Here is a 25,028-nt window from a genome sequence, read left to right as displayed (position 1 = left end):
GCGCTGCCCCCGCTCCCCCCGCGCCGCCGCCGCCGCCCGGGCCGCGATGTGGCTCGGGCCCGAGGAGGTGCTGCTGGCCGGGGCGCTCTGGGTCACCGAGAGAGCCAACCCCTTCTTCCTGCTGCAGCGCCGGCGGGGCCACGGCAAGGGGGGCGGCCTCACGGGTGAGGGCGGCGGCGAGGGGCGGGGAGTGAGGGCTGGGGGTGAGGGGCTGGGGGGCGAGATGAAGGGGCGGGGGGCGGAGTGAGAGGGTAGGGGGGCGAGGAGAAGGGGTTGGGGGCGAGGATGGGGGGTGCGGGGTTTAGGGGGGCGGGGTGGGGCCTGAGAGGTTGGAGGGTGCGAGTTTGGGGGTGCAGGGATGGGGGGATGAGAGGGGTGCAGGGATGGGGGTTACAGGGATGGGGGTGAGGATGAGGGGCGAGAGGTCGGGGGTGTAAGTTTGGGGGTGCAGGGATGGAGAATGGGGCTGGGGGTTTTGGGGGTGGGATGGGAGGGATTAGGGGTGGAAGGATGGGGGGCAAGGGTGAGGGGTGAAAGGTTGGGGGGTGTGAGTTTTGGGGTGCAAGGATGGGAGTTACAGGGATGGGGGTGAAGATTGGGGGTGCAGGGCGAGGTTAGGGGGAGCAGAGTTTAGGGGGCAGGGCAGGGGCTGAGAGGTTGGAGGGTGCGAGTTTGGGGGTGCAGGGTTGGGGGTTACAGGGTTGGAGAGGCGGGGATGAGGGAGGGATTAGAGTCTGCAGATTTTTTGGGGTGTGAGATTGGGGATTCAGGGGTGCAGGGATGGGAGGAGAAAGGCTGTGGGTTTGGGAGGTTGAGGAGTGTGAGTTTGGGGGTTACAGAGATGGGGTTGAGGATGAGGGGTGAGAGGTTGGGGGTGTAAGTTTAGGGGTGCAGGGATGGAGAATGGGGCTGGGGGTTTTGGGGTGGGATGTGAGGGATTAGGGGTGGAAGGATGGAGGGTGTGAGTTTTGGGGTGCAAGGATGGGAGTTACAGGGATGGGGGGGTGAAGATTGGGGGTGCAGGGCGAGGTTATGGGGAGCAGAATTTAGGGGGCAGGGCAGGGGCTGAGAGGTTGGAGGGTGTGAGTTTGGGGGTGCAGGGATGGGGGCGAGGATGAGGGTTGAGCTGTTGGGGGTGCAAGTTTGGGGGTTCTGGGGTGGGATGTGAGGGATTAGGGGTGCAGGGATGGGGGTTACAGAGTTGGAGAGGCGGGGATGAGGGAGGGATTAGAGTCTGCAGGCTTTTGGGGTGTGAGATTGGGGATTCAGGGGTGCAGGGATGGGAAGAGAAAGGCTGGGGATTTGGGAGGCTGAGGAGTGTGAGTTTGGGGGTTACAGGATTGGGGATGGGGGTTCAGGGATGCAGGGATGGGGGTTACAGGGATTGGAGGCGGGAATGAGAGTGGGAGGTTGGGGGGTGCAAGGGTGTGGGTTCAGGGATGGGGGGTGCAGGATTGGGGGGCAAGATGGGGGGATGGGAGTGAGAGGTAGGGGTTTGGGGTGCAGGGATGGGGAATGGGAGGATGGGGCTGGGGGGTGCAGGGGTGGGATGTGAGGCGTTGAGGGTGCGAGTTTGGGGTGCAGGGTTGGGGGTTACAGGGTTGGAGGGCAAAGTTGGCGGGGTGTGGAGCTGGGAGGGTGCAGGGCTGGGAGGGACTGAGGGGGGATGTTGGGGGGGCTGGGGAAGGGATTGGGGGATGCGGGGTTGAAGGGTGAGGGGTTGAGAGGTGCGAGATTGGGGGATGCAGGGTCGAGGTTGGGAGTTGCGGGGGGTGTGCAGGGTTGGGGGTCTGTGGGGTGGGAGGTGCAGGCCCTGGCAGCTGGGGCAGCGTGGCCCCTCGCTTCTCCTGGGGGTGGCAGGTCCTTCCTGCGTCAGAAATGGCTGTTTTGTTGGCTGGTGGTCAAGAGTCAGAAAGGAAGAGTAATTTGTTGCTTTTAATTAAGATCTGTATGAAAATTTGGACCACTCGCTACAAGAAGGACATTGAGGTGCTGGAGCACGTCTAGAGAAGAGCACTGAGTCATAGAATCATAGAATGGTTTGGGTTGGAAGGGACCTTAAAGATCATCCAGTTCCAGTCCCCCTGCCATGCTGGTGAAGGGGCTGGAGCACAAGTCTTAGGAGGAGCAGCTGAGGGAACTGGGATTGTTCAGCCTGGAGAAAAGGAAGCTAAGGGGAGACCTTATCACTGTCTACAACTGCCTGAAAGGAGTTTTTAGCAAGGTGGGTGTTGGTCTGTCCTCCCAAGTGACAGGCGATAGGACGAGAGGGAATGGCCTCATGTTACACCAGAGGAGGTTCGGATTGGACATCATGAAAAATTTCTTCACCAAAAGGGTTCTCGGGCACTGGAACCAGCTGCCCAAGGAACAGATTGAGTTGCCATCCCTGAAGGGATTTAAAGATGGGTAGATGAAGTGCTTTGGGATATGGTGTACTAGCAGGCAGGTGTGGTTTGACTCGATGATCTCGAAGGTCTTTTCTCACCACACAATTCTCTGGTTCTATGAAAATGGTGCTGTGCTAGGGCCAGGCGAGAGGCTGTGTGGGTGTAGCCTCTGTGCTTGTCTGACAGCCGTGTTTTGGGAGAGAAACCACTAAAATAAACACGGCCCCGGCTTTTAGAACACTCTCTTTCTGCAAAATGTTTACACAGTTACATGAATAACAAAAACATGCATTTTACATCTGTGAATTGTGCAGAGCCAGTTTCATTTATGACCTCAAGTTGCACCAGGGGAGGTTTAGACTGGATATTAGGAAAAAATTGTTTACTGAAAGACTGGTCAAGAATGGGTTCCCCAGGAAAGTGGTGGAGTCACCATCCCTGGAGGGGTTCAAAAAAGCATGTAGGGGTGGCACTTTGGGCATGGTGCTGGTGTGTTCATCGTTGGACTGCATGATTTTAGAGGTCTTTTCCAACTCTTAATGATTATCTGATTCTGTGTATTTACTCCATTAACTAAACATGCTAGCAACAGAAATGACGCAGCTGATAAAGCCATGTAGCATATTTTATCTTCTCACAGTGTTCAAAATTAATTTGAATTATTCGGTTTTATGTTACATCACTTTCTTGTGTAATTTTGCATGTAGGCATATGATTGAATTCTGGAATTTTCCAGGTTTTTACTAGAAGTGACACCTGGTGCTAGTCTGCAAATATTTAAATTGATCTAGTCTTAAATGGTCGAAGCTTTGAGCTGGTTTTCTGCTTGAGCTAGTTTAGCTCAGTGAGAGTTTTCTTCAGAGCTCTGTGTTAAAAGCCACGTGTCCTCCTTAAGGTGCTGCACAACTGCGAGTTGGCATTTTAGAGTAAGAATGTAGATATTCAGCCAGGATCGAAAGATGTTTAAGTTGCTGTCATACTCAAGTTCTTCAACATGTCTTGTTACCGATCTGTACGTCAATATTTGACACATTCAGTATTTTTATAGGAAGTATTCAAAATGACTTTTTAATCCGTTTTCTGTCTAAAACTGTTCACAAGAAACCTGGAACCAAAACTGAGATCCTGCTGTGCTCGGTTCATACATATTTGTTTTGATGAGTTTGCTATGGATGGCTCTTCTCTGAAAGCACGTTCAGTGGTAGATTTCTCATCTATCTCTTGCTTGTGGATGTTCGAAAGATAAAGGGGAGGAAGTAACAGGTTTCATGGTAATGAATGAGATTCAGATGAGTACAATTTGCTCAGATTTACCCAAACCGTAGGGCAGAGAGGAGAGAGTTGAGCCTGCGCCTTCTGAAGAGCTGTCCAGAGGAGCAACCATGCTCCCTTCTTCAAGTTTTAATGTAGGAAAACTTTTAATCATGGAGATGTTGCAAAATTAATTTGCATTCAAGATGCTCATAGAGCATTATCGAAGGTGATTCTTTACTCTGTTGTTCTAGATATTTGATTCATCTGGCAAATAAATGGATGTGCTTTACAGAGTCTGGTGGCTGTCAGCGTTTATTCTGGAAGTGCCTGCTTTTTCATTTAACTTCATAACAAAACTATTTTAACTTCAGTGTTATCAAATTTTTATTCTCTGCCATCTTTCGTTGTTTATTCAAAGTTCTTCTAGAAGCATCACTGAAACCTGAAGTGCCCCTTTCTCCAGGGCTGTTTGATTCCATTTTGGAGGAGTTCTCACCTGCTGTTTGCATAGGTGATGCTGAAAGACATGGCATTGAAAGCTCGTTTGTATTTTAGTTTAGAAGGCTTAAAAATCACTATTAGCAACAGAAACCCCACAGAGGAAAATACATTTCATTTCTATTAGGAAACTCTCCTAGGAAGATGGAGGATTATAATGAGGTGTAGCGGACGTTTAATTGCCACCTAAGCTTTATCCACTACCAGTGGGATCAGCAGTGGGTGATTTATAGGTAATTTGCTTGCAGTGAGTGGATATATTCTTCGTTTTGGCTTTACAGTGTTTTGATTTCTCTTTCTCTGCCTCCTAGGTCTTCTTGTGGGAACGTTGGATGTAGTTTTGGATTCCAGTGCCAGAGTTGCCCCGTACCGTATTCTGCACCAGACTCAGGACTCTCAAGTGTATTGGGCAGTGGCCTGCGGTGTGTATTGATGTGACACTTATCATGAGCTGGATTTGTGTTGTTCTGTTGTCTGTTTTGTTCAGCTGATCCTCTGAAGGAATCCTCAGGAAGCGTTCTAGAGCTTCTTTTGGGAGATGCCAGAAATGACAAAACTCAGTTTCAACTGTCATTTTGGAACTTAAGGCTCTGTAAAAGCTTCTGTTTCTGCAGATGTTACAAATTTCCTTTTTTTTTCCAAGGTGTATCTGCTTGCAAGGTCATAGTGGGATTGTTCTGAGAGTAAACCGGGATTATGAGGTTTCTTGGGGGTGATGAGTGTTGTGCCAAAACCTGCTTCCCAGGAACACGGTACAAGATGGGAACACATAAGGTTGTTTAAGGTGACAAACACTCCTTGGGGAATCTCTTTACTCTCTTGATCCAGGTTTTTTTCCTGCTGTTTCCGGCTTGTAATAGATATATAAATACACTATTTAGAATATATAGAAGGTAAAATATTTTTTTAAAACATCGAGAATCCTTGGCCTCTTTTACTTGAGAAGTGTAGCTGCTCTATTAGAATGCCACGGTGTAGCCTTCGGTATCTGGTGGTGAATTTTGATTAAGGCTTTAGGCCCTACTGTTTGCTAAAGAGAAAAATATCTTCAGACATATTGGTTAGTCTGACTTTGTTTGTAATAAGAATCTTCACTTCTCTCTTTGTGGTTGAGATGTAACATCTGAGCATGAAATCGTCATCTGCTAAGCCCGCAGATGCTGATGTCTTGTTTTCCCGTCTTCTCCCCAGGCAGCCAACACAATATTCTCCCTTGCAGAGCTACTTGAATTCTGCAGAAGAGAAGTTTAGAAACTCAGTTTCCCTTTTGAGGAAGGAGAATGCAGAGAGGAAACAAAATGGCAGACCATAAACTGCAGAGAAAAAAAGCAGAATTTTTAGTGGCCACATATGGTGCAAATCTGAAATTTTGTAGTCTATTGGCACTTGATGCGTCTGTTATTTCAGTGTGATTTCAGGAGTGCTGCAGTTGGTATCCTCTGTATCTCAGTTACTTTTAAGTAATACAGCATGGTAAAGTGAGATGGGCTACACAACAACCAGACAGAGTTGGATAGATTATCACATTTTTCTTCGTCCAAAATATTTTTTTAATCCTGTCTGGTTCTCATTTTACTGTCAAAGTGAAGAGTACTGGCATTCACTTACAGCTATAAAATGCGGATGGCTCTAATTCAAAAATGAGTATCTTGTATTGACAGATGATAAATTGTAAATGCTTGTGGGCAGCATTCTGGTCATCAGTGGAGCTTCAGCCTTTCAGCACTTGGAACTTACAATGCGCTTTGTAGGAATTGCAGAATTTTTCTCCTCATGTATATCATTGTAACATTATTGTTAGACATCAGTTATTGAGGTCTGAATTATTTTGGCAGTTTGTGTGCTACCACTTGGTGAGAGATGCTCTGATGTAACGCAGCAGAACACAGATTCTATTCCCTCATCCTTGTTGCTGGACCTGTGGGGTTTTTCCACAACCAAAGCATCATATAACTGATAATTCTGTGCCTTGAAAATAAGCCATTCAGTATTACTCAGGATCACTTATGCTTTAAAGACGTTGTGATTTGACAGGGATAGATGTCAAGCAAACTTAGGCACAGAGGTAAAAGAAATATTTGTTGTGTGATCCATTGAGCTGCACACGCAAACTCAAGTTTCTCGCCCTGCAGCCCTGTCAGAAACAACAACCTTGTTTCTAGTTTTTGGTTTCAGGTCCTGGAGTTATTTTTGCTTGAGAAACCACAGATTAGCAGGCACTGGGTTTTGTGGTTAGTATCCAGCTACAAGTGCGTGAAGACGCTTTCATTGCTGAAGCTGCCTCTTAAAAGAGAGTCAGGTAGAGCAATAGCTTTGGGGAACTGTTTATCTTGTCTGCTGCTTTCTTTTCCATCTTTAAACACACTGAGGGGTCTGATGTACTTGGAGTAATTGAGTAGTGGGATTCATGCTGTTTGCTGTTTTAGATATCCCACTGCTTTTGTATGACACTTTGAAACATGAATTTACTGGAATTTGGCAAAGAGGAACTTACAAATGTATTTTATTTACATTTATACATTTCTTTTTGTCTGCATTTAACAGTGTTTCTTATGTTGTTAAACAAAATTGCATTGCTTTTTTCTCCTGCATTTTTTTCTGTCTGTAAGAGAATACAGTGGCAGCTGTTGAGAGAGAGGAAGAAATCTAGTAAACACAAGTCTCTGAGATAATTAATGCAACTCACTAAGGCGACTTTGTATAGAGTTCTTTAAATTAGTTACACAGTGAAGTTTACCCTTTGTGAACTCTGGTGGTCTGTAGATTAAAGACAACTAACTGATATAAGTTTTGCTGAGAAGCTTTTATTTAAGAAAACAACTTTCTGACATGACTTTTTCAGTTGCTTTTTGTTTTGGAATTGTGTGTTCTCTGCTGACCATTGCTCATGGAAAATGGAACCTCCTGTAGGTGTAAAAACTCCAGTTTTTCTGAAATTTCAAGGTTCTTCTGAGAATTCATTATTTTTATTCTAGAATACCAGGAATTGAAAGAGTTCTTCTTGTCTGGAACATGAGCATGTTTTTTGTTCATGAAGAAAGCTGGTTTTGTGTGCACTGGCTAATAGGCTGATCTGTTGGTAGCGTGCTGATTACCTGCAGTGGCAGTGGAGACATTTCATTAGAAACATAATGTTGGTGTGCATAAAACGTCCTGAACACGTGTACGGTTGGTGTGTTTGATGTGTTCTCATCACTGTTTGGTTATTACTAGTTTCCTGCTATGAACCTGGGGGAAAAAAGACCTTGTTCTAATTTCTTTTTTCTTTGCTCTTCCTGTCATTTTTCACCATTTCAATTAGGATCATCTCGTAAAGAGATCACAAAGCACTGGGAATGGCTGGAGAATAACTTACTGCAGACTCTCTCCATCTTTGACAATGAAGAAGATATCACCACCTTTGTCAAGGGAAAGATACATGTAAGCTACGTGTCTCCCTGAAGGGCTTCCACATCCTAAGAAGGAATGGGGAGGTGGTTTTAAGAGGGTTTTTTTTACCCTTGGAGAGGAATGCACAAGAGTTCCATTGCAGAACTTTTCTCTGCTCCATTTTCAGACATATACATGCCATGAAATGCGTACAGTACTGTCAGTGTCACATTGCAGTCATAATATTGGACAAATGTGTTTGAGGGGGAAAGTTTGAGCATTAGATCTCAAGAAACATCCTGCTTAGGATGCTTCTGCTAAGTAAAATATAATGCCTCTTTAAAATCCTTGCAGATTATATCTTTGATGCAGAGAGAATGTTAAACAAGGGTTCAGCTGGCAACAAATGTGGGAGAAGGAATTCTAGTTTGCAAGCGATGTACTCTCCCTGCGGTGATGGTCTAGAAGCCAAATCATCTGGGTTGTGAAGCAACTGCACCCCAGCTTCCACTGACTTCTGAGTCAGGCAGGTGTCTCTGCCTGCTGTGCAGTTAATGCCCACAGATTCCCAGAGCAGAAACTTAGAGTTTTTTATCAAACAGCAGCAATAAGAGTCTTTTCCAGCACTTGCAGTTAATGCCCACAGATTCCCAGAGCAGAAACTTAGAGTTTTTTATCAAACAGCAGCAATAAGAGTCTTTTCCAGCACTCCTGTCAGATTCTTTGTATTTTCTGTGTGTGTTGTCTGAGAGAGATTGAGGTCATTTGTTTTTCCTTCTGGCCAGTCAAAATCTGACAGACTGTGCAGTTCTGCCCTTCCCGGCACATGATCTTCCTGTTGAAGAAGCATGTTTGCAAGTGAAAATAGACTTCGGTTCTCCTGCAGGGTATTGAAAGTGTTACCAGGCCAGCCGTGAGAAACTCAGTCAAACGTTAAACGTGAATTCTTGCTGCATGTGTTCAGGAGTAAATCCCAGATCAGACTCCCTAACTGTCTGCCTGCTCTTTCTACATATCTTTGCTATTTCTCTAACATGACAGGAGAACTGATAAGTGCTGTGTTGTGTTTCTTCTTTCTCTCTTCTGGATTGCTGCTGTGACCTTTTGCTGTACATTATGTCTGTCAGCAGGCACGTTTCCTTCCATTTCTTCTCTCTCTCCACCCATTTCCTTTCAGGGAATTATTGCTGAAGAGAACAAGAACGAGCAGCCCCAGAGTGAAGAGGATCCAGGTAAATTCAAAGAGGCTGAACTGAAGATGCGGAAGCAGTTTGGGATGCCCGAGGTGGAGAAGCTGGTCAACTACTATTCATGCAGCTATTGGAAGGGGCGTGTACCCAGGCAGGGCTGGCTGTACCTCACTGTCAATCACCTCTGTTTCTACTCCTTCCTGCTGGGCAAAGAGGGTGAGTTTTAAGCCTGCTGGTTGTTCTTCTGCCATTTCCCGTTATGTTTTTGATGCAACTGATCTTTTTTTGGAGCTGACAGGTTTTTTCCTTTTAGGAATCCTTTGAGCTCTAGCTCAGCACATAGGTCAGTCCTTGCACTCAGGCGTTTCGCTGTTGGTTAGGCTGAATGCCCTCAAGCTCCGCCAGGGGAGGTTTGGGCTGGACATCAGAAAAAAAATTTTTACGGAAAGGGACATTGAACACTGGAACAGGCTGCCCACGGAGGTAGTTGAGTCACTATCCCTGGAGGTATTTAAGAGACGGTGGAAGAGGTGCTGAGGGGCATGGTTTAGTGGTCGATAGGAATGATTGGACTCGATGATCCTGGGGGTCTTTTCCAACCTTGTGATTCTGTGAGTCATTTTTCAAAATATTTCTCAAGTTGTACAAGTACACCTGAAATTTTTCTTCAGCTGGATTAGAGAACCGAGCCATGTTTTTACCTTGGTGAGTTTTATTTGAAACCACCGCCAGCACCCAGTATTCCTAAAGCTTGAAAGCCTGAGTCCAAAGCTAATTTGCTGAAAAGGAAGAATGAAAATTTGAGTAATTGTAGTTGGAAGCATTTACTGGATGGGAGATAGTCCCTTTGGAGCTGCATTATTTCTAGTCTAGTTAATCCCAAAGATTATTTCCAAGTATTTTTTAAGAACCACTGAAAGTATGAAGAAAAGAATCATGCATGTGTAGGAAGAGAGAGTGATGACTGCTTAAGCTTTATTATTTCTGACTGTTTTGTTGTTTTGCCCAAAATTGTAATACCTTTTTTTTGTCCCCAGTTACGCTGGTGATCCAGTGGGTGGATGTAACCCAGCTTGAAAAAAATGCTACACTGCTGTTCCCTGAGTGCATTAAAGTAAGCACAAGGGATGGTGAACTCTATTTTTCCATGTTTCTCAACATCAACGAGACATTCAAGCTGATGGAGCAGTTGGCTAACATTGCTATGCGACAGCTATTGGATAATGAGAGCTTCCTACAGGAGAAGGCCCTCCCAAAGCCCAGGAAGCCTCTTAAGAACATCTCTGCATTAAAAAGGTACATGTTTACAGCACTGAGAAGAGAAGACAGATAATGGAGACTGTAATAATAAATTTGCATTACTGTGTAGTGTCCAGGTGCCTTTGGGGTTTTCTCACTCTAAAGGCTGCATCCCTTATTTCAGTCATTAGGCCACTGCCTATTCTTATTTTTTTAACATCCCAAACTGGTACTGAATTCTCACACCCCCTCATGTCTCTCTCATGCATGACTAAGCACTGTCAGAAGGAATTTTCAACTAGAAACTGTTGAAAATCCTGTCTAAAAAATGAGAGAGAATAAAATTACATCAGCCTCTTTGTCTGAAGATGAATAAAAAGTAAGATAAATTTGTATTGTAATAAATCTTCCTGCTGGGGATTGTTCTCTGCAGTTTCAGGATCTGATGTAACATTTAAGTTTTGCAGATGTACTTGCATATTTTATCCTGTATTGCAGGACATATCTTACCAGTTAAGCATATCTGAAGACTGCAAGATGAGTCAGATAAGAATGGCATCTCAGTTAGAGAAAGGAATACTAGTAACACGCAGCGCAATCTGAAGGTTGTGATTGGAATGAACGCTTAGCATGAGTGTTTGAGTGGGTTTTTCAAGTGAAAACACCCAAGCCTCTGGGAACTACTTTTTGCTTTTTCCCCAGAGACCTGGATGCTCGAGCTAAAAATGAATGCTACTGTGCCACTTTCCGGTTGCCCAAGGATGAATGCCTGGATGGACACACAGATTGTACCTTGTGGACACCGTTCAACAAGATGCACATTCCTGGCCAGATGTTTGTTTCCAACAATTACATCTGTTTTGCCAGCAAGGCAGAGGAGGCCTGTCACCTCATCATTCCTCTCAGGGAGGTGGGGATTTCTTAGCTAAGACTATAGACCTTTCCTGTCTTTTGTGTGTTTCTGTATTTTGTGCAATGTTTTACAGACAACGAGGAACCTGCTAGATCCAAATAACTTTGTCTTTGTCTTCTAGGTGACAATAGTTGAGAAAGCAGATAGTTCCAGTGTTTTGCCCAGCCCTCTGTCCATCAGCACTAAAAGTAAAATGACCTTCTTCTTTGCCAATCTGAAAGACAGAGATTTCTTGGTACAGAGAATCTCTGACTTCTTGCAGAGAACGCCATCCAAGAAACCATGTGACAGGGAATGGAAGTGGAATTTGGCTGATCCTGGCTGCGAGGTACTAAGGAAATAGCTGGGAGGAACATTTGTAAGCTTCTCGGAGTAATGCTCCTTGCAGAGTGTTAACAGTGCTGGTTACCAGCAAATGCTGTCTCTTTGTTAGACAGTTGGCAGACTAGAGAGGCTGTGTGAGTTCAGGTGCTTTATGTTCTGTTGTTCAGGAGGTCCCAGAGCTGCCTTCCAGCAGCCCCCTTGCCATCAGTCCCACCTCTGCTCTCAGCAGTCGACCTGCTAACTTCTGTGCCGGGGAAGTGCCGACAGCCTCGCAGGGACTGCTCAAACTCTTCCGAAGAGATTCGGATGAGCTCTTGGGACCCAAAGGGGTAAGTAATATTTTAACTTAAAGCAGTTAAATCTAAATAGCTTGCAGCAGGTTGCAGGTTTCCTGTTCTGCTCTAAGAATGAAATGCATTTTATCCCTGGTCAATCCTGCAGTGTCACCGCTGTCTGTCACAATGATAGTGCTGCATAACCTGACTGTCAGCTTACTTCATCAGCACTTAGGTACCTGAGATACTTGAGTAGAGGCTGAGAAATCAGTGTTACTGTGCTTCTGGGATGTAAATTAATGTCTGTGAAGAACTACTCCTCTGCTTTTTTGATCTGAAGAAAACTGGTATCTCTGCTTGCTAGTTAATTGTCTCAGACCATGGCTCTGCTTGCGTTTATGTAGAGATTTGCAAGATGTAATGCCAGTGCACGGCCCATGTTAGTGTTGTAAAGACTTTGAATTCAAGCAGGATCAGAACTGATTCAGAACAATGTAGGTTAGCAAACACCCTTTTATTCAGCAGGAAAAAGAAATGCTTTAAATATCACAGTGCATTTCTCTTGTGAAGTGTAGGCCTGAATACACCCAGAAATCACCTGTCCTACAAACATAAAAGTGCATTAATCTCCTAAAAAGACCATATTTGTTCCTGTGAAGGCAAAGGAAAAAATGAAGGAAGAGTCTTGGAACATTCACTTCTTTGAATATGGTCGAGGGATGTGTATGTATCGCACTGCCAAGACTAGGGAGCTGGTGCAGAAAGGAATCCCAGAGAATCTTCGTGGAGAGCTGTGGCTCCTTTTCTCAGGTAGGATGTTGTGCTGGGTACTTTGACAGCTAGCAGGAACGAGCTTGCTGCACATCTCGGAGAAAAAGTACAAATCTTAGTCCATTTCAAAAGAAATTAATACCAAGTTAACTACACCTGAATGATACTTTGTGGTGGTTTTGCAAAAAATGCAGTGATTGCATTCCTGAGATAACTTTCTTTATGAGTGTAGTAGCCTTTGTCCGCATTTCAATATCGGGACCTAGACTCTTAGCATGATAACTTGACAATCAGCTTGTTACTATACTTCCATGTCTATTTGTAGTTGATGAGTTCATGTGATGCTTCCTGGCTGGCTCATCACTGAAACTGCGCATAAAATCTGTATGCCAGAGCTCAAGAGGTGAAGCAGTATTTGTTTGTCGTTACAGGGGCTTGGAATGAGATGGTGACTCATCCTGGTTACTATGCAGATCTTGTGGAAAAGTCAATGGGAAAGTACAATCTTGCCACAGAGGAAATTGAGAGAGATCTGCATCGTTCTATGCCAGAACATCCTGCCTTCCAGAATGAGCTGGGAATTGCTGCCCTCCGGAGAGTCTTAACAGCTTATGCGTTCAGAAATCCAACAATTGGGTATTGTCAGGTAAGAAAGAAGTCTTATGCTTGTTAGTCCTGAACGGTGACCATGATTGACTTGGACTTCTTCTGCAGCTTTCTGTTCAACTTCGGTTTTTCCCTCCATGCTGTCCATATGCTGTTGTACGAGTAAGAAAGAAGTGGTTATGTTTCAAGATGTCTTCACTTGTACTTTATACAGTATTTAAATAGATTTAACGCATTTTTGTTAGATGTAATGACAGAGTCTTTTATGAGTTTTTCTGCTAGAGCTTTCTTTAGTTCAGCAAAAATCTCTTCTGGTCTCATTAAAAAGAGCTGTTAAATTGAATAAACAGTGATGCACATGGGCAGTATTTTGAAAACAAAGGCAGTTCCTGGTTTCTGAAGCAACTCAATGGAACATCAGGTTCATTTTGTGTATTGCTGTCGTAGGAGAGGTTCTCTTGATATTGTTCTGTTATGACCAAATTGTTACAAAGCTTTTTATGAAACTTTGAAAATTATACTTAGTCACATTGATGAATGAAATGGCTTGACAGAAAGTAGTTGTATTATTTGCTGCCTCACAGAGGGACTGAAACAGGAAGGTAAATTGACTCTAGGTCATCTATTGACTCAGATACCAGTGAAAGCTGGGAATCGATGTGACTCTTGGTGATAGTTTTGCTGTATTCATGCTTTTTAAGTTTAGCTGGTCTGTGATGACAGAGATTTCATTAACTTTTTTTTTTCTCCTCTCTTGTAGGCCATGAACATCGTTACGTCAGTACTGTTGCTATACTGCAATGAGGAAGAGGCTTTCTGGCTCCTGGTGGCTTTATGTGAGCGGATGTTGCCAGATTACTACAACACAAGAGTAGTGGGTGAGTCTTTGTCAAATTCATGCTGAAGCCTGGATTTCCAGCTACAGTTGCACCAGCGTTTCTCAGGAACATTTTGTTGTTTAGAGTGAATTAAATGTGATGCGTTTTAAAGACGATGAAGCACAACCCTGTTCCCTTTAAAGTTGCAGGTGTGTGATGGAGACATAGGAAGAGACACTACAGAGGCTACCGAGGTAGTAGTACGACCTTGTAGTAACAAGGAAGATGAAGTGACTAAAAATTGGTAGCAGGGGGGACCATTAGCAGTAAGGAGGCATATCTAGAAGAAAATGATTGGGTTATTTTTTACCCATATGAATGATATATTAAATCTTTGGAATAGGCTCCCAGGAAAGTTTAGTGAAGGCACTGCTTCATAGGCTTTTAATATAAAAAAGAGTATAAAAGAGTATATAGTATAAAAGAGTATCTGTATAAAAGAGTATATAGTTTGATATAAATACCAAAATATCAGTAATCCTCCCCTCTTCTCAGGGAAAATGTGTAGATCAATGAGGGATTCTGTTTCTGCGTGCTCTGCAATGTAGGAATTTAAATGCGTTTTTCTGATTGAGTACAGGGAACAAATCTAAATAAATGTGTTAATTTTAGTTCTGATCTTAAGAGGCTTATGTGAAATTAAAACGAACATGCACTGTTTTGTTTAATAATGGATTAACTTGGGTATAGTACTGGGATACCACCAGGGTGTAGTACTGTGATACCACCAATTCAAGTTCTACCGTTGTTTTTGTTTGCTTTCCCAGGCGCATTGGTGGACCAAGGCATCTTTGAAGAACTTACACGAGAGTATCTCCCACAGTTGTCAGAAAAGATGCAGGACTTGGGAGTGATTTCCACCATATCCCTTTCCTGGTTTCTCACTCTCTTTCTCAGCGTTATGCCCTTTGAGAGCGCCGTGGTCATTGTTGACTGTTTTTTCTATGAAGGAATCAAGTTTATCTTGCAGGTGTCATTGGCCATACTTGATGCCAACATGGAGAAGCTGTTACAATGCTGTGATGAAGGTGAAGCCATGACTATTCTGGGCAGGTACCATTCATTGTTCTTAATTACAACTGAATAATGACAGTACTTTTTTAGTTATCATCTCTTTCTACTTAATGCCATTATATAGCAGGTCACAGGTAACACTCTAGGACTCAGCTTGGGCTCCAGAGCGGTTTGCTATTGTTTTCTACGCTGAAATTAATTTTTGGCTCAAGTATGGAGGAATCCCTTATTTCTGGAACTGCTTGCTTTACAGCATAATGCATTCCTACTTCTCAGTTTGCATTTGAACTCCGAAGGGTTGTTTATCCAAAATTCACAGCAGAATTCTAATCTATAAAGAACAGATCCTGGCAGGAATCACATTCTAGAAACATAAAAGTTTATCAAGCAGCTATCTCCCAAGCCTGGTAAATGTAAAATTTTCTTGTTTGAGATGTGTATCTCTATGTGCAGCAACATATTCACCCTGTTACTTGGAGCCCACTTTAAAAAGTAGATACCTCAAAAAGAGGATGAAAATCGACTTTACTTCAGCTACATGGAGGGTAGCATTGCTGCTTAGCTGGGAAAATTAAATTTTCCTACATGTTTAGGTTAATGATACAAAGAAGTTGAGAGCGGTGCGTTTAGGATATTACTTCTTTTCCTGGACACTAATCCTGGAGTCTTGAATTTGTTCTGTTTTTTTCCCCACAGATATTTGGACAATGTAGTTAACAGACAGAGCGTCTCTCCCCCTATTCCCCACTTGCATGCCTTACTGACGAGTGGAGATGACCCACCACTTGAGGTTGACATCTTTGAACTCATCAAAACATCCTATGAAGTAAGGTTATGGCTTAGTTTTTGCCCAAGGGATTTTTCTCTGCTAACATCTAATTTTATACTTTGTGCAGCCTGAATCTGAACAGTATTCAGAACTTGAGGTTTCTCAAGCAGTGCAGGCCCAAGCCCTTAATCCTCCCATTTAATATGAGAAGAGCCTAACACTGCTGGCTGTTGTGGGTTACAAAGGGTCTCCCCATCATCAGTGGAGACAAAGACTGCAAATAAGTGAAAATTACACAAGAGATTTCTTCCTTCTTTCCCAAAGAAGTCATCGTTCTTACTTGCATGTGAGGATTGTGAGTGCTAGGGAGTTGGAGAGGGAAGTTCAGGGTAAAAATTGTGAGCTGTACTGCAGACATAGAAGCATCCTAGTTCATGTGCACAGGAATCCTGTTCTGGGATCCACGTTATAGGGATAGGAAGGTGTCAGTGCTGTTGAAATACCTCTGCACTGGTGCAGCTGTGCTGTTTTATTCATACTGAGAACAAACTCCTAAGGAATTTGTGTCTGGGTGATGGAAAGAGCACAGTCGAGAGAGCTGGTGTTTTACAGTTCTCTGCTATGCTGTGATAAATATGGATTCATTTACCTTTTTATCTCTTGTTCTTCATCCTGTCCCCTTCCAGCTGCTTACAGGCAGGCAGCTATCATTTTGCTGGGTATTTTGTTTGTTTCTTCAAATCTGCCATCTCTGTCATCAGTTTGTCTTACTCATCTGACCCAGTCAGTAGAAAAGCCTGGTAACTTTGGTGTTTCTGGCTGAATCTCTTATGGGTCCTATTAAAAATCAGGGCTGGAAGGAATGCCAAGCTGTCTGTTCTCTTATCTCTGCCACACTGCGGGATCTGTGTTGCTCTCAGGCCCCACAGATGCTTTTTCAGCTGTTCATTAGAAACCTCTGATGCTGGATTTCTCATGAATTCTGAATGACTTCTCTTGGAGGACGGGGGTGAATAGGGAATAGAGCTCAAGTGTTTTCTCATCTTTTTGCTGCTGGTAAAAGGCTTCTAGGGGCTTTAGGTCATCTCTGAGGGATTAGTACACTTCTTAAAGAACATGTAACAGAGCAAGGGTTGTTCTTTCTTTGGGAGACAATGTTGACCTGGTCTGCTTCCTTTGTTGTAGAAATTCAGCAATTTGAAGGCAGATGATATTGAACAAATGCGTTTTAAACAAAGGCTGAAAGTGATCCAGTCCTTGGAGGATACAGCCAAGAAGAGTGTGGTATGTGACTCCCGGATTGAATTAGCTACCAAGTGTCATATTAATGGAATGTGTTTTGCTGTAAGCATCTAGAAAGCTTGTGCTGTAGCAGACCCACTTGTAAGTGACTTGAAAAATTACAATTCATGTGAAAAATGGATTTACTGGCTGGAATATTGGATTCTCAGTTTTCTTCTTCATGTGGTTCTAGTTATCTAACACAATGGACTGAAGTGCAAGGGCATGATCGACTGATATATTTGGCATGGAGGGAGATAAAAACCACTTGTAGCAGTCTCCATATCCTGTGCTGTCTGTTGTACTACTTGCCTGGACGTTAGCTGGCAGATAATTATTTTCCTGCCATTTATGCTAGCACATTAAGGAATTTTACAGAAGGGCTCATGGCCAAAGGGGAGTATCCATAGTTACTGCAGGTATATCCCGTGTCCTAAGTGGGGAACCTCATCCCCATGTTTCTTTCACTGTTGTTTTTCAATGCATCTGGGTCAAACATATGAAAGTAAAAACAAAAGGGAGGGGTAACACAGTCTGTGCAGTCAGGTCTGCACAAACAGGAAGCAAGTGCAGTAATTTTTATTAGCTGCTCAGAATGTCAGCAGTTTCTGCTGAACCAGAAAATGTCTTCCTGACCTGTAATCCATAGCCATGGGAGGTATTAGAATCCTTCTCATCCTGTATCATATCTTCTTGCACTTGTTTTCTTCTCTTCAGTGTTACACAGATTTTTCAGTGAGCCATATTTAATTTTTCTAGCTTTGCGATAAATTGTTCACTTTATTTTCTCCCGAACTATAGGTCCGAGCTGTGTCTGGTGACATTGGTTTCTCCATGGAAGAACTAGAAGAGCTGTATGTAGTGTTCAAGGTAAGAAGCTAGTGTAGGGAAAAATGTGTTCTGACACAGAGAGAATAAATATCAACGTAAGCTGATTTGATGGGGTTAAGAATCAAAGCAATCAGAAGCAGATGTGGCATTCTGTTACACATGGTTACGCGTGGTGCCGCTGAGACTGGCCCTACTGCTATCCCATCAATATTTTTTTTTTGAACAATGGCCAGGACACGTTTGCAGTATTTGAACGATACTTAGAAATGGATTGTGGAGTCGATGGAACAGAATGTCACATAGCACTTAGAACAGGAAGCTAGGATCGACTGTATCCCAATTTTTCTTCTTAAGTTTGCCGTTGACTTGCTCTGTAATTGTGACAAAAATACTGAAGTGCTTTGCCTCTATTTGTCAGTATTTTAAGTGGGATATCACCCAACTGCGTTTACCAAGTGCATTAAGACTTTGAACAGACGCAACAACCTCAGATGCCTATTTACACTACCTTGTTGGGGAAAAAACAGATTCCAGATTATTTCCTCATGTCTGAATTGACCTCTTTGTCACCCTGTGATGAAATTACTAAAGTGAGACAGTTTTCCTTCCCAGTGATTACCTAATAATAAGATCTCAGTTTGTATCGGATATTTTTGTTATTAGCCCCTTGGTCAACAATTTTGCTACTTGTATTGTTTCATTTAATTTTATTTCTGTCACCGATGTTTACAAAGTTCCTTATATGTAGTAACCAAATCTTCTGTATTGAGAAGTTGCACTGTGCTGTAGACACAGAAAGAGAGGCTTAGTTCTAAAAAACCTGCACATTCCCTTCATGGTAAAGCCTGAGTGCCAGTTCACTTAAACCTGAAATCATGGGGCTTGGGTTTTCTTTCACTTAAAATTGTTCTTTGTGCTTTTCATTAAATCCCTGTCTCTTCCTTCATTTAATTTTATTTTGTGGTAAAATAAGAGTAGGAATAATGGGGGTGATACACCATGGGTTTGAAACATCTCTCCTCTGCTTACTCAATGCTATTCTTGAGCTATAACAAAGTTTCCATTCCTGTCATTGATGTAGTGTAGTATAATCTGACCTGTTAATCCCTTCCCTCCAAAGGCAAAGTATCTGATGAGCTGTTACTGGGGAAATAACCGTGCTGCAGCTGCCCGCCGGGATCAGAGTTTGCCCTACCTGGAGCAGTATCGCATAGACATGGAGCAGTTCAAAGACCTGTTCATCAGTCTGACGCCCTGGTCTTGTGGCACACACACTCCTGTGTTAGCAGGGCGTTTGTTCCGGCTTCTGGATGAGAACAGGGATTCTCTCATTAACTTCAAGGAATTTGTGACAGGGATGAGTAAGTGATGGTTTTGGAGATGATGGAATATTGCAAAAATTGTTTCAGTCCTTTTCCAAGCAGAGAACTAAAAGGAGATAGCGCTGTTTGCGCTATCATGAAGGGAGGGTGAGAACCTTACAGGATGCCTCACACAGAACAAAAGATGCCTTTTTGCTGCTAGGAAATTGAGAAACAATAGGTGGCAAACCAAGAAGATGCAGCCTTGCTGTAGATTTCTTTACCTCTTCAGGGCTTTGTGCAGTTAGCGTTTCCTCACTGCATGTGAACTCATTCTGGTTTGGGCCCATGAGCAGAGGGTGATTCTTTATCTTAATTACTATTTTCTTAACTATTTTTTTTTCATTGCAGGTGGGATGTACCATGGTGACCTCACTGAGAAACTCAAAGTACTTTACAAACTGCACCTGCCTCCTGGTGAGTGACTGCTTTCATATATTGCTATTATTGAGCACGGTCTGTGCTAACATACAATTGAAAAAGGATGCCTTGTGAATTTTGCTAACAAAATGGGTGATGATACTGCTGAAAAGCTTAGAGGCCTTAACGTTTCCTTCTCTATAAATACAGCTCTGAATTCAGAGGAGACAGAGTCTGCTTTGGAGGCCACAAGTTATTTCACAGAGGATGTTACAACAGAAGGTAATACAACCCTGCCCTTACCTCTCAGTTTAGGCAGGAGCTGCACCACAAATCCATGTGCTATGAATAATCATTTTTTGCAAAGCATGGTCTCGTGGTGCCAGTATCTTGAGATCGACAGTGTGTTTGAGTTTGCTGTCTTTGTTGCATGATGGGAAAGAACTCTGGAGCTTAAACTGCTCAGTGTCCTTTTCATGCAGGACCCCTCCCCTCTGAAGCACAGTTGCATATTGCTGAGGAGGAGCGGTGTCCTTTCACCAGCCCCTGTCTCTCACCATGATTTAGGTTTTTCATGCAAGTCTCATTGCCTCTCTTCTTGTTTTTCTTTTCTTCTCTGTCTCTGTCTATGTCCGGCCTTCTCTTCTGTTTTATCTTGGATATTGTCCCCTCAACCCCTTTTCCTGCTGCTCAAGTATCTCCTTTTGTCTCAGAACTGGATTTCTGCCTGCACTGTGAGTCTCAAGGTCAGTCCATGGATTATGTGCATGCATTGAGCTTGGCTATAATGCTGATGATATCTGCCAGCACCAATCTGCTCTTTGAAATACTCTGAATTTGCTACTCCTCTCTTATGACACTAACACTGTGAATAAAGTGCTATAAGTAATTAGATATCTTTCAGTATATTCTACCTATTTAATTTCAACCTTGGTCTGTCTCCTTTTGATGGAGTTTATCTCACCTTGGGAATGGACGGGGGGCAGAATACCCTCCGCAGAGGGGTGCTAGGCTTGCTTGACTGGGTAGATGATAACCTATGCCTCCTCCACAGTCTTCTAATTTAATGGAATAAGGAGGCATGACATCAAATTGGAAAACTGTTAATAGACTTATTTACTGTATTTCTTAATAGTATAATTTTAGGTATTGTCAAATAGGTCAATTTATGTCATTTGTGCTAAATATTTACCAAAATATAATAAAAATGTGAGTGAGTAGTTGTGCTGTTCAGTTCTGGACGGCTAACTTACCAGTCTGAGTTGATCCAAGATTTCCTATAAAGTCCAGTGACAAAATAGGGAACCAGAAGTGAAGTTTGTGAAGTTAGACTTTGCGAATTACTCCCAAAGTGTCGGTTCAGTCAGTAAATAATGGTGAGCATAGGTGTTAGTCACATATGTGCTTGTTGGTGGTTTGGATTTTTCCACTCATTATCTTGTTTCGGATAACTAAACTTCTTTGTCTTTAAGCCATCACATTGCTTACCTGTCTTTCTTGTCTGTGTTTTAGCCTTTCTTTTAAGAAAGTGGCTCTTCAACCTGCTTTTTTAGTGTGGCTTTTTATCCAGTTTGTTCCATCAGTCTCTTGCTTCCATCCTTTCTGTTCACTCCTCCAAAGATGATATGGGAGTGTGAGATCTGCCTTCTATTAAATATATTCTTGTACGATTTAAATTTGTACATGAGTTGTCTTATGTTCTTCATGTGTTGTCTTGGTGAAAATCGGCTTTTTTTAATCACTCTTTTATAATTCCATATTTTTTTTAGAAACCCATGAAGATAAAGGAAGGAGAAACGAGAACGGTCCAGAAAAAGGTAATTTCATCATAGCCAGATGACCTTCTAGTCTTCTCTCTCTTATGTTATGAATGGTTCATTGTCCTTTGCTGTATCAAGAGACAGAGGTAAAGTGGGATGTGAGCTGGGAAATAAATCTTATGCCTTAGTGCTCTACTCTTTTACATACCAAGATCATAATATTTGTCAATCATGTTTGGTAAGTTGTCAGTTCATAGAAATTGTTTATAGAAGTCGAGCTGATGCAGCAGTGTTAAAATTCTTGCTCTGCTGAGCTGGATCAGATAAACCAGCAGAAAACAATGCAGCCTTCCTGGTAGATGCACCCCTGAACTGTCAATAAAACCTGCTGCCAGCATGACTTTTGCTGGCACAGCTTTCACTTTTTAAGTCTGAAACCATTAACCACCTGACAGTAGTGGCTTTGTCTTGCCTTGCAGAGGAGAAAGGTACCAGTCCGCAGGACTATAGATACTACCTAAGGATGTGGGCCAAGGAAAAAGAGTCCAAGAAAGAAACCATTAAAGATCTCCCCAAAATGAGTCAGGTAAGAAGTGAATGTGAAGGCTTCCAGTTAGATGACTGAATTCAGCAGTATGTGCAACCATTTTGTCAGCATACTCGGTCCTTTCTTGTAGATTGCCCTGCTGTTATGGTCTGTTGAGCTTTAGAAGTATCTAAGTCCACACATTTGTGTTGAATTCCTCAGTGGACATGGACAAACTGCTTTGTTTCCGCCAATCAAATGTATTTGATTCTCTCTGCCTCCCAGACCAATTTTTCCTATAAGAACTGCAGTCTGTGTTTTCCCTCCAGAGCAGTTGCTTCACATGCACTATCAGTCACATAAACTAATTTGGCTTTTTCCGTTGTGCATTGCCTTGAGTTACGGCTCCTTGTTGGAGAGCAAAGAATGTGGTTACAGGAGAGTTTGATGATTGGTTTGATCTTTCTGTCTCAAATTTCCCTGATGAGCGATAGTTAAACTGGTTTGGGAATGCTTAAAATCTGACCGCAAAAGAGTAGCAGGAGAGAAGTAAAACTTTAGGTTTTCTCAGCTGTGGGTATGTGGGAACTGTTCATCTGTCAGGAAACAACCCCACCCCTTTTTAATTGTTCACTGTGTCTCAATCTAGCCGCTACAGCAGAGAAGAGTTTTTCTGTTCGAACTGTTCTGAATCAGTACAGTAAGTTGCCGCTTCCTTGGTGGGGAGGCAGATGAACAGGGAGCCACTCAAGATGGTGCCCGGTGCTTCATCTCAAAGAGCATCTGGACGACGCTCTTAGTCTTATGGTTTTGTCTTAGGTAGCCCTGTGAGGAGCAGCGAGTTGGACCCAATAAGGGTTCCCCCCAACTTGAGATAGTTGTGTGGTCTGTTCTGTCAACTTTCTTTGGCCCGAGGTATGATTTTTTTTGTCTTTGTCTTTCAAAGGAACAATTCATAGAGTTATGCAAGACCCTTTACAACATGTTCAGTGAGGACCCGGTGGAGCAAGAGTTGTACCACGCCATTGCCACCGTAGCCAGTCTCCTCCTGCGAATTGGGGAGGTTGGGAAAAAATTCTCCAACAGGCCCGTGAGGAAGTCTGAGGACTGCAAAGCAAACAACACCCAAGATCCTGTGAGCGAAGAGGAGTCGCCATCATCTGAACAGAGTCAGAATCCAGCAGTGGAGCAGCAACCCCAAGCTGACCATGAGGACAAAACCTGTGGAGATGCTCAGCCTGAAAAAGCACAGCCGGAGAACCAGACTCTAGGAGACGGGTCAGGGGAAGGACAAAGTTCTCCTTTACAGCTGCTATCAGATGATGAAACCAAAGATGACATGTCCATGTCTTCCTACTCAATGGTCAGCACAGGCTCCCTGCAGTGTGAAGACATTGCGGATGACACGGTCCTGGTTGGCTGTGAAGGCAGCAGCTCAGCTGCCCGGTATGGCAGCACCATCGATACTGACTGGTCTATCTCCTTTGAGCAGATCTTGGCTTCCATGCTGACGGAAACCGCCCTTGTAAACTACTTTGAGAAAAAACTCAACATTCTGCAGAAGATCAAAGATCAGAAGAAGGTGGAGAGGCAGTTCAGTTCATCCAGTGACTATGAACTTTCCTCTGTGTCAGGGTGAACTCAGGAAAGCAGGAATTGCCTTTGGGAGATAAATCAGGGAGATGATGCAGCAGATGGCAGTATGGTTTGGTACCTTGCATTTGCGGTATATTTTTGTTTAATCAGAGACCAGTAACTACACAATTACAATAGATTCCAATCGATAAGGGGCTTCTGACAGCAACTGTTTTGTGTAGGTGCTTCTTTGGCTACTCCGGCATACAGAATTAGATTTACATTCTCAAGAGCCATTAGAACCAGATAGCCCCCGACATAGAGAATTACCACCGTAAATTATGCATGTCTGCCTTTTGCTGTCTTTTATCTCAATGAAGTTTTGTTTCAGACAGTAACTGCTCCTTGCCTGCCCGTGTTTGCTGTAGGTTCCAGGGTAACTTGCACAGCAGATGCAGCCTGGCTTGAAACCACGTTCGCCTCTGGCTGCCCATCTGAGAGCTAATGCAATGTAGTCAAGTGCCATAGGACCCTGACTTATAAGTAGTCTGCAAGTTCTTCGGTGCTGTTCTGTGACTCAGCAGCTGTAACGCAAACTTGCCCGACCGCTCCCAGCCCCCTAAGGTCCAAGCACAGACGTTTCTTCGATCTGCAGGTTTCTTTCAGACTTGGATTTGGCATTTTCATGGTGTATGACCACCTTTGTTTGTCCTTCATCATTCAGTTTTCAGACAAACCTGGTTTTCTAGCATTTGTTTTTCTAGTTCTTTGAAAGCCATCATGTTTAGTTGGTCTGGGAAGCTACAAGCTCCTTGACTTTAGTGCAGAAATAACATTAGGTCAATCAATGGGCTTATGACCAAGGAGGGAATATGTTCCTAAATTAGAAGTTGATGAATCAGCCTGTGTTACAGGACAGCAGCAAACTGGTCTGCTGGCTTTTCCCTACAGAAATGATTGTTTCTTGCTGATTCTCTGTTTTTACTGACTAGTGATGGGCCTGGTTTTTCAGAGGACCCCTAAGAGTACTTGATCAGTGAGTCCTCACAAATCCTTGGGGAAGGGCTCTGTGTGTTCTTTCTGAACATCTCTTGTACAGAGAGTTTAGCAGTGGAGGTGCTTTTAGAAATTGCTACGCATCACAGGACATATATACCTAAAGAGGAAGAATTCAAAGCAGCGTTGGCTTCTTCCATCAGCCTGTGATGGGAAACCTCAATAGACCAGATCTCTTTCCAGTTAGAGACAAAATAACTGGGCGGCCGAGTTAAACCTTTTAAATCAATTAAGACCAGAAGAAACTAAGAGTTGGCTCTCTGGTCGTAGGGCGCGCTCTCCGAGCAAGGAGAATTGATGCGGTTCCTACAGATAAATGTGTCTCGATCCGACTTGCAGGGCCAGGGCGGGAGGAGCTGCTGCCTGGCGAGAGCAGACCCTGCACTGAAGGCAAGGTTTGCCACAGCTTTTAGCTGGCGTTTGGAATATAAAGGATGGGAAGGACACGTAGGGTTGGATGTTCCCATTTAACACTACTTGGTGTGCTCCTCGGCGATAACTCCTCGCAACATTCTCTCTGTATTCACCGCTGGTATGCGTTTCCTAGTGCCCTGCTTCCAGTGGCCTCCGTCTCTGGAGAGCAGCCGTCACTAAAACCGCTTTTACTAATTATTCAGTAATTTATTGTAATTTTTTAAAACTACAAATGATACATGTGATTTTACACTGTCTGTCTGACCTGTCATGTACTCAATAAATGAACCATAACCCTATGGCAACCTTGACTGCCTCTGATTTATCTGAGCTTGTGGAACATTGCTGGTTGTTTGCCCACTGTGGTTGGCTGG

General features: G+C 43.5%; 1 protein-coding gene across 4 annotated transcripts; it reads left to right on the top strand.

Moving 5' to 3' along the window:
* Nucleotides 1-24,959, top strand: TBC1D9B (TBC1 domain family member 9B). Of its 4 annotated transcripts, none has more exons than XM_069869433.1 (22): nucleotides 1-164; nucleotides 4,454-4,564; nucleotides 7,444-7,562; nucleotides 8,689-8,917; nucleotides 9,739-9,997; nucleotides 10,643-10,850; nucleotides 10,975-11,181; nucleotides 11,345-11,506; nucleotides 12,091-12,262; nucleotides 12,655-12,869; nucleotides 13,590-13,707; nucleotides 14,475-14,760; nucleotides 15,418-15,547; nucleotides 16,676-16,774; nucleotides 17,573-17,641; nucleotides 18,723-18,963; nucleotides 19,315-19,380; nucleotides 19,534-19,605; nucleotides 20,019-20,069; nucleotides 21,093-21,140; nucleotides 21,563-21,669; nucleotides 22,556-24,959. In XM_069869433.1, the coding sequence occupies exons 1-22, from the start codon at nucleotides 47-49 to the stop codon at nucleotides 23,246-23,248; spliced, it is 3,780 nt and encodes a 1,259-aa protein (XP_069725534.1). In that variant the 5' UTR covers nucleotides 1-46; the 3' UTR covers nucleotides 23,249-24,959. The 4 variants fall into 4 exon arrangements, with proteins under 4 accessions (XP_069725534.1, XP_069725536.1, XP_069725535.1 ...); XM_069869435.1 differs by having other exon boundaries at nucleotides 2-164; nucleotides 12,112-12,262; XM_069869434.1 differs by having other exon boundaries at nucleotides 2-164; nucleotides 20,037-20,069.
* Nucleotides 24,960-25,028: the final 69 nt, after the last annotated feature.

The sequence above is a fragment of the Phaenicophaeus curvirostris genome, chromosome 15 (genome assembly GCF_032191515.1).
Source record: "Phaenicophaeus curvirostris isolate KB17595 chromosome 15, BPBGC_Pcur_1.0, whole genome shotgun sequence".
NCBI lineage: Eukaryota > Metazoa > Chordata > Aves > Cuculiformes > Cuculidae > Phaenicophaeus > Phaenicophaeus curvirostris.
The sequence above is the reverse complement of the archived record's forward strand: the minus strand, read 5'-3'. Positions and strand labels throughout refer to the sequence as shown.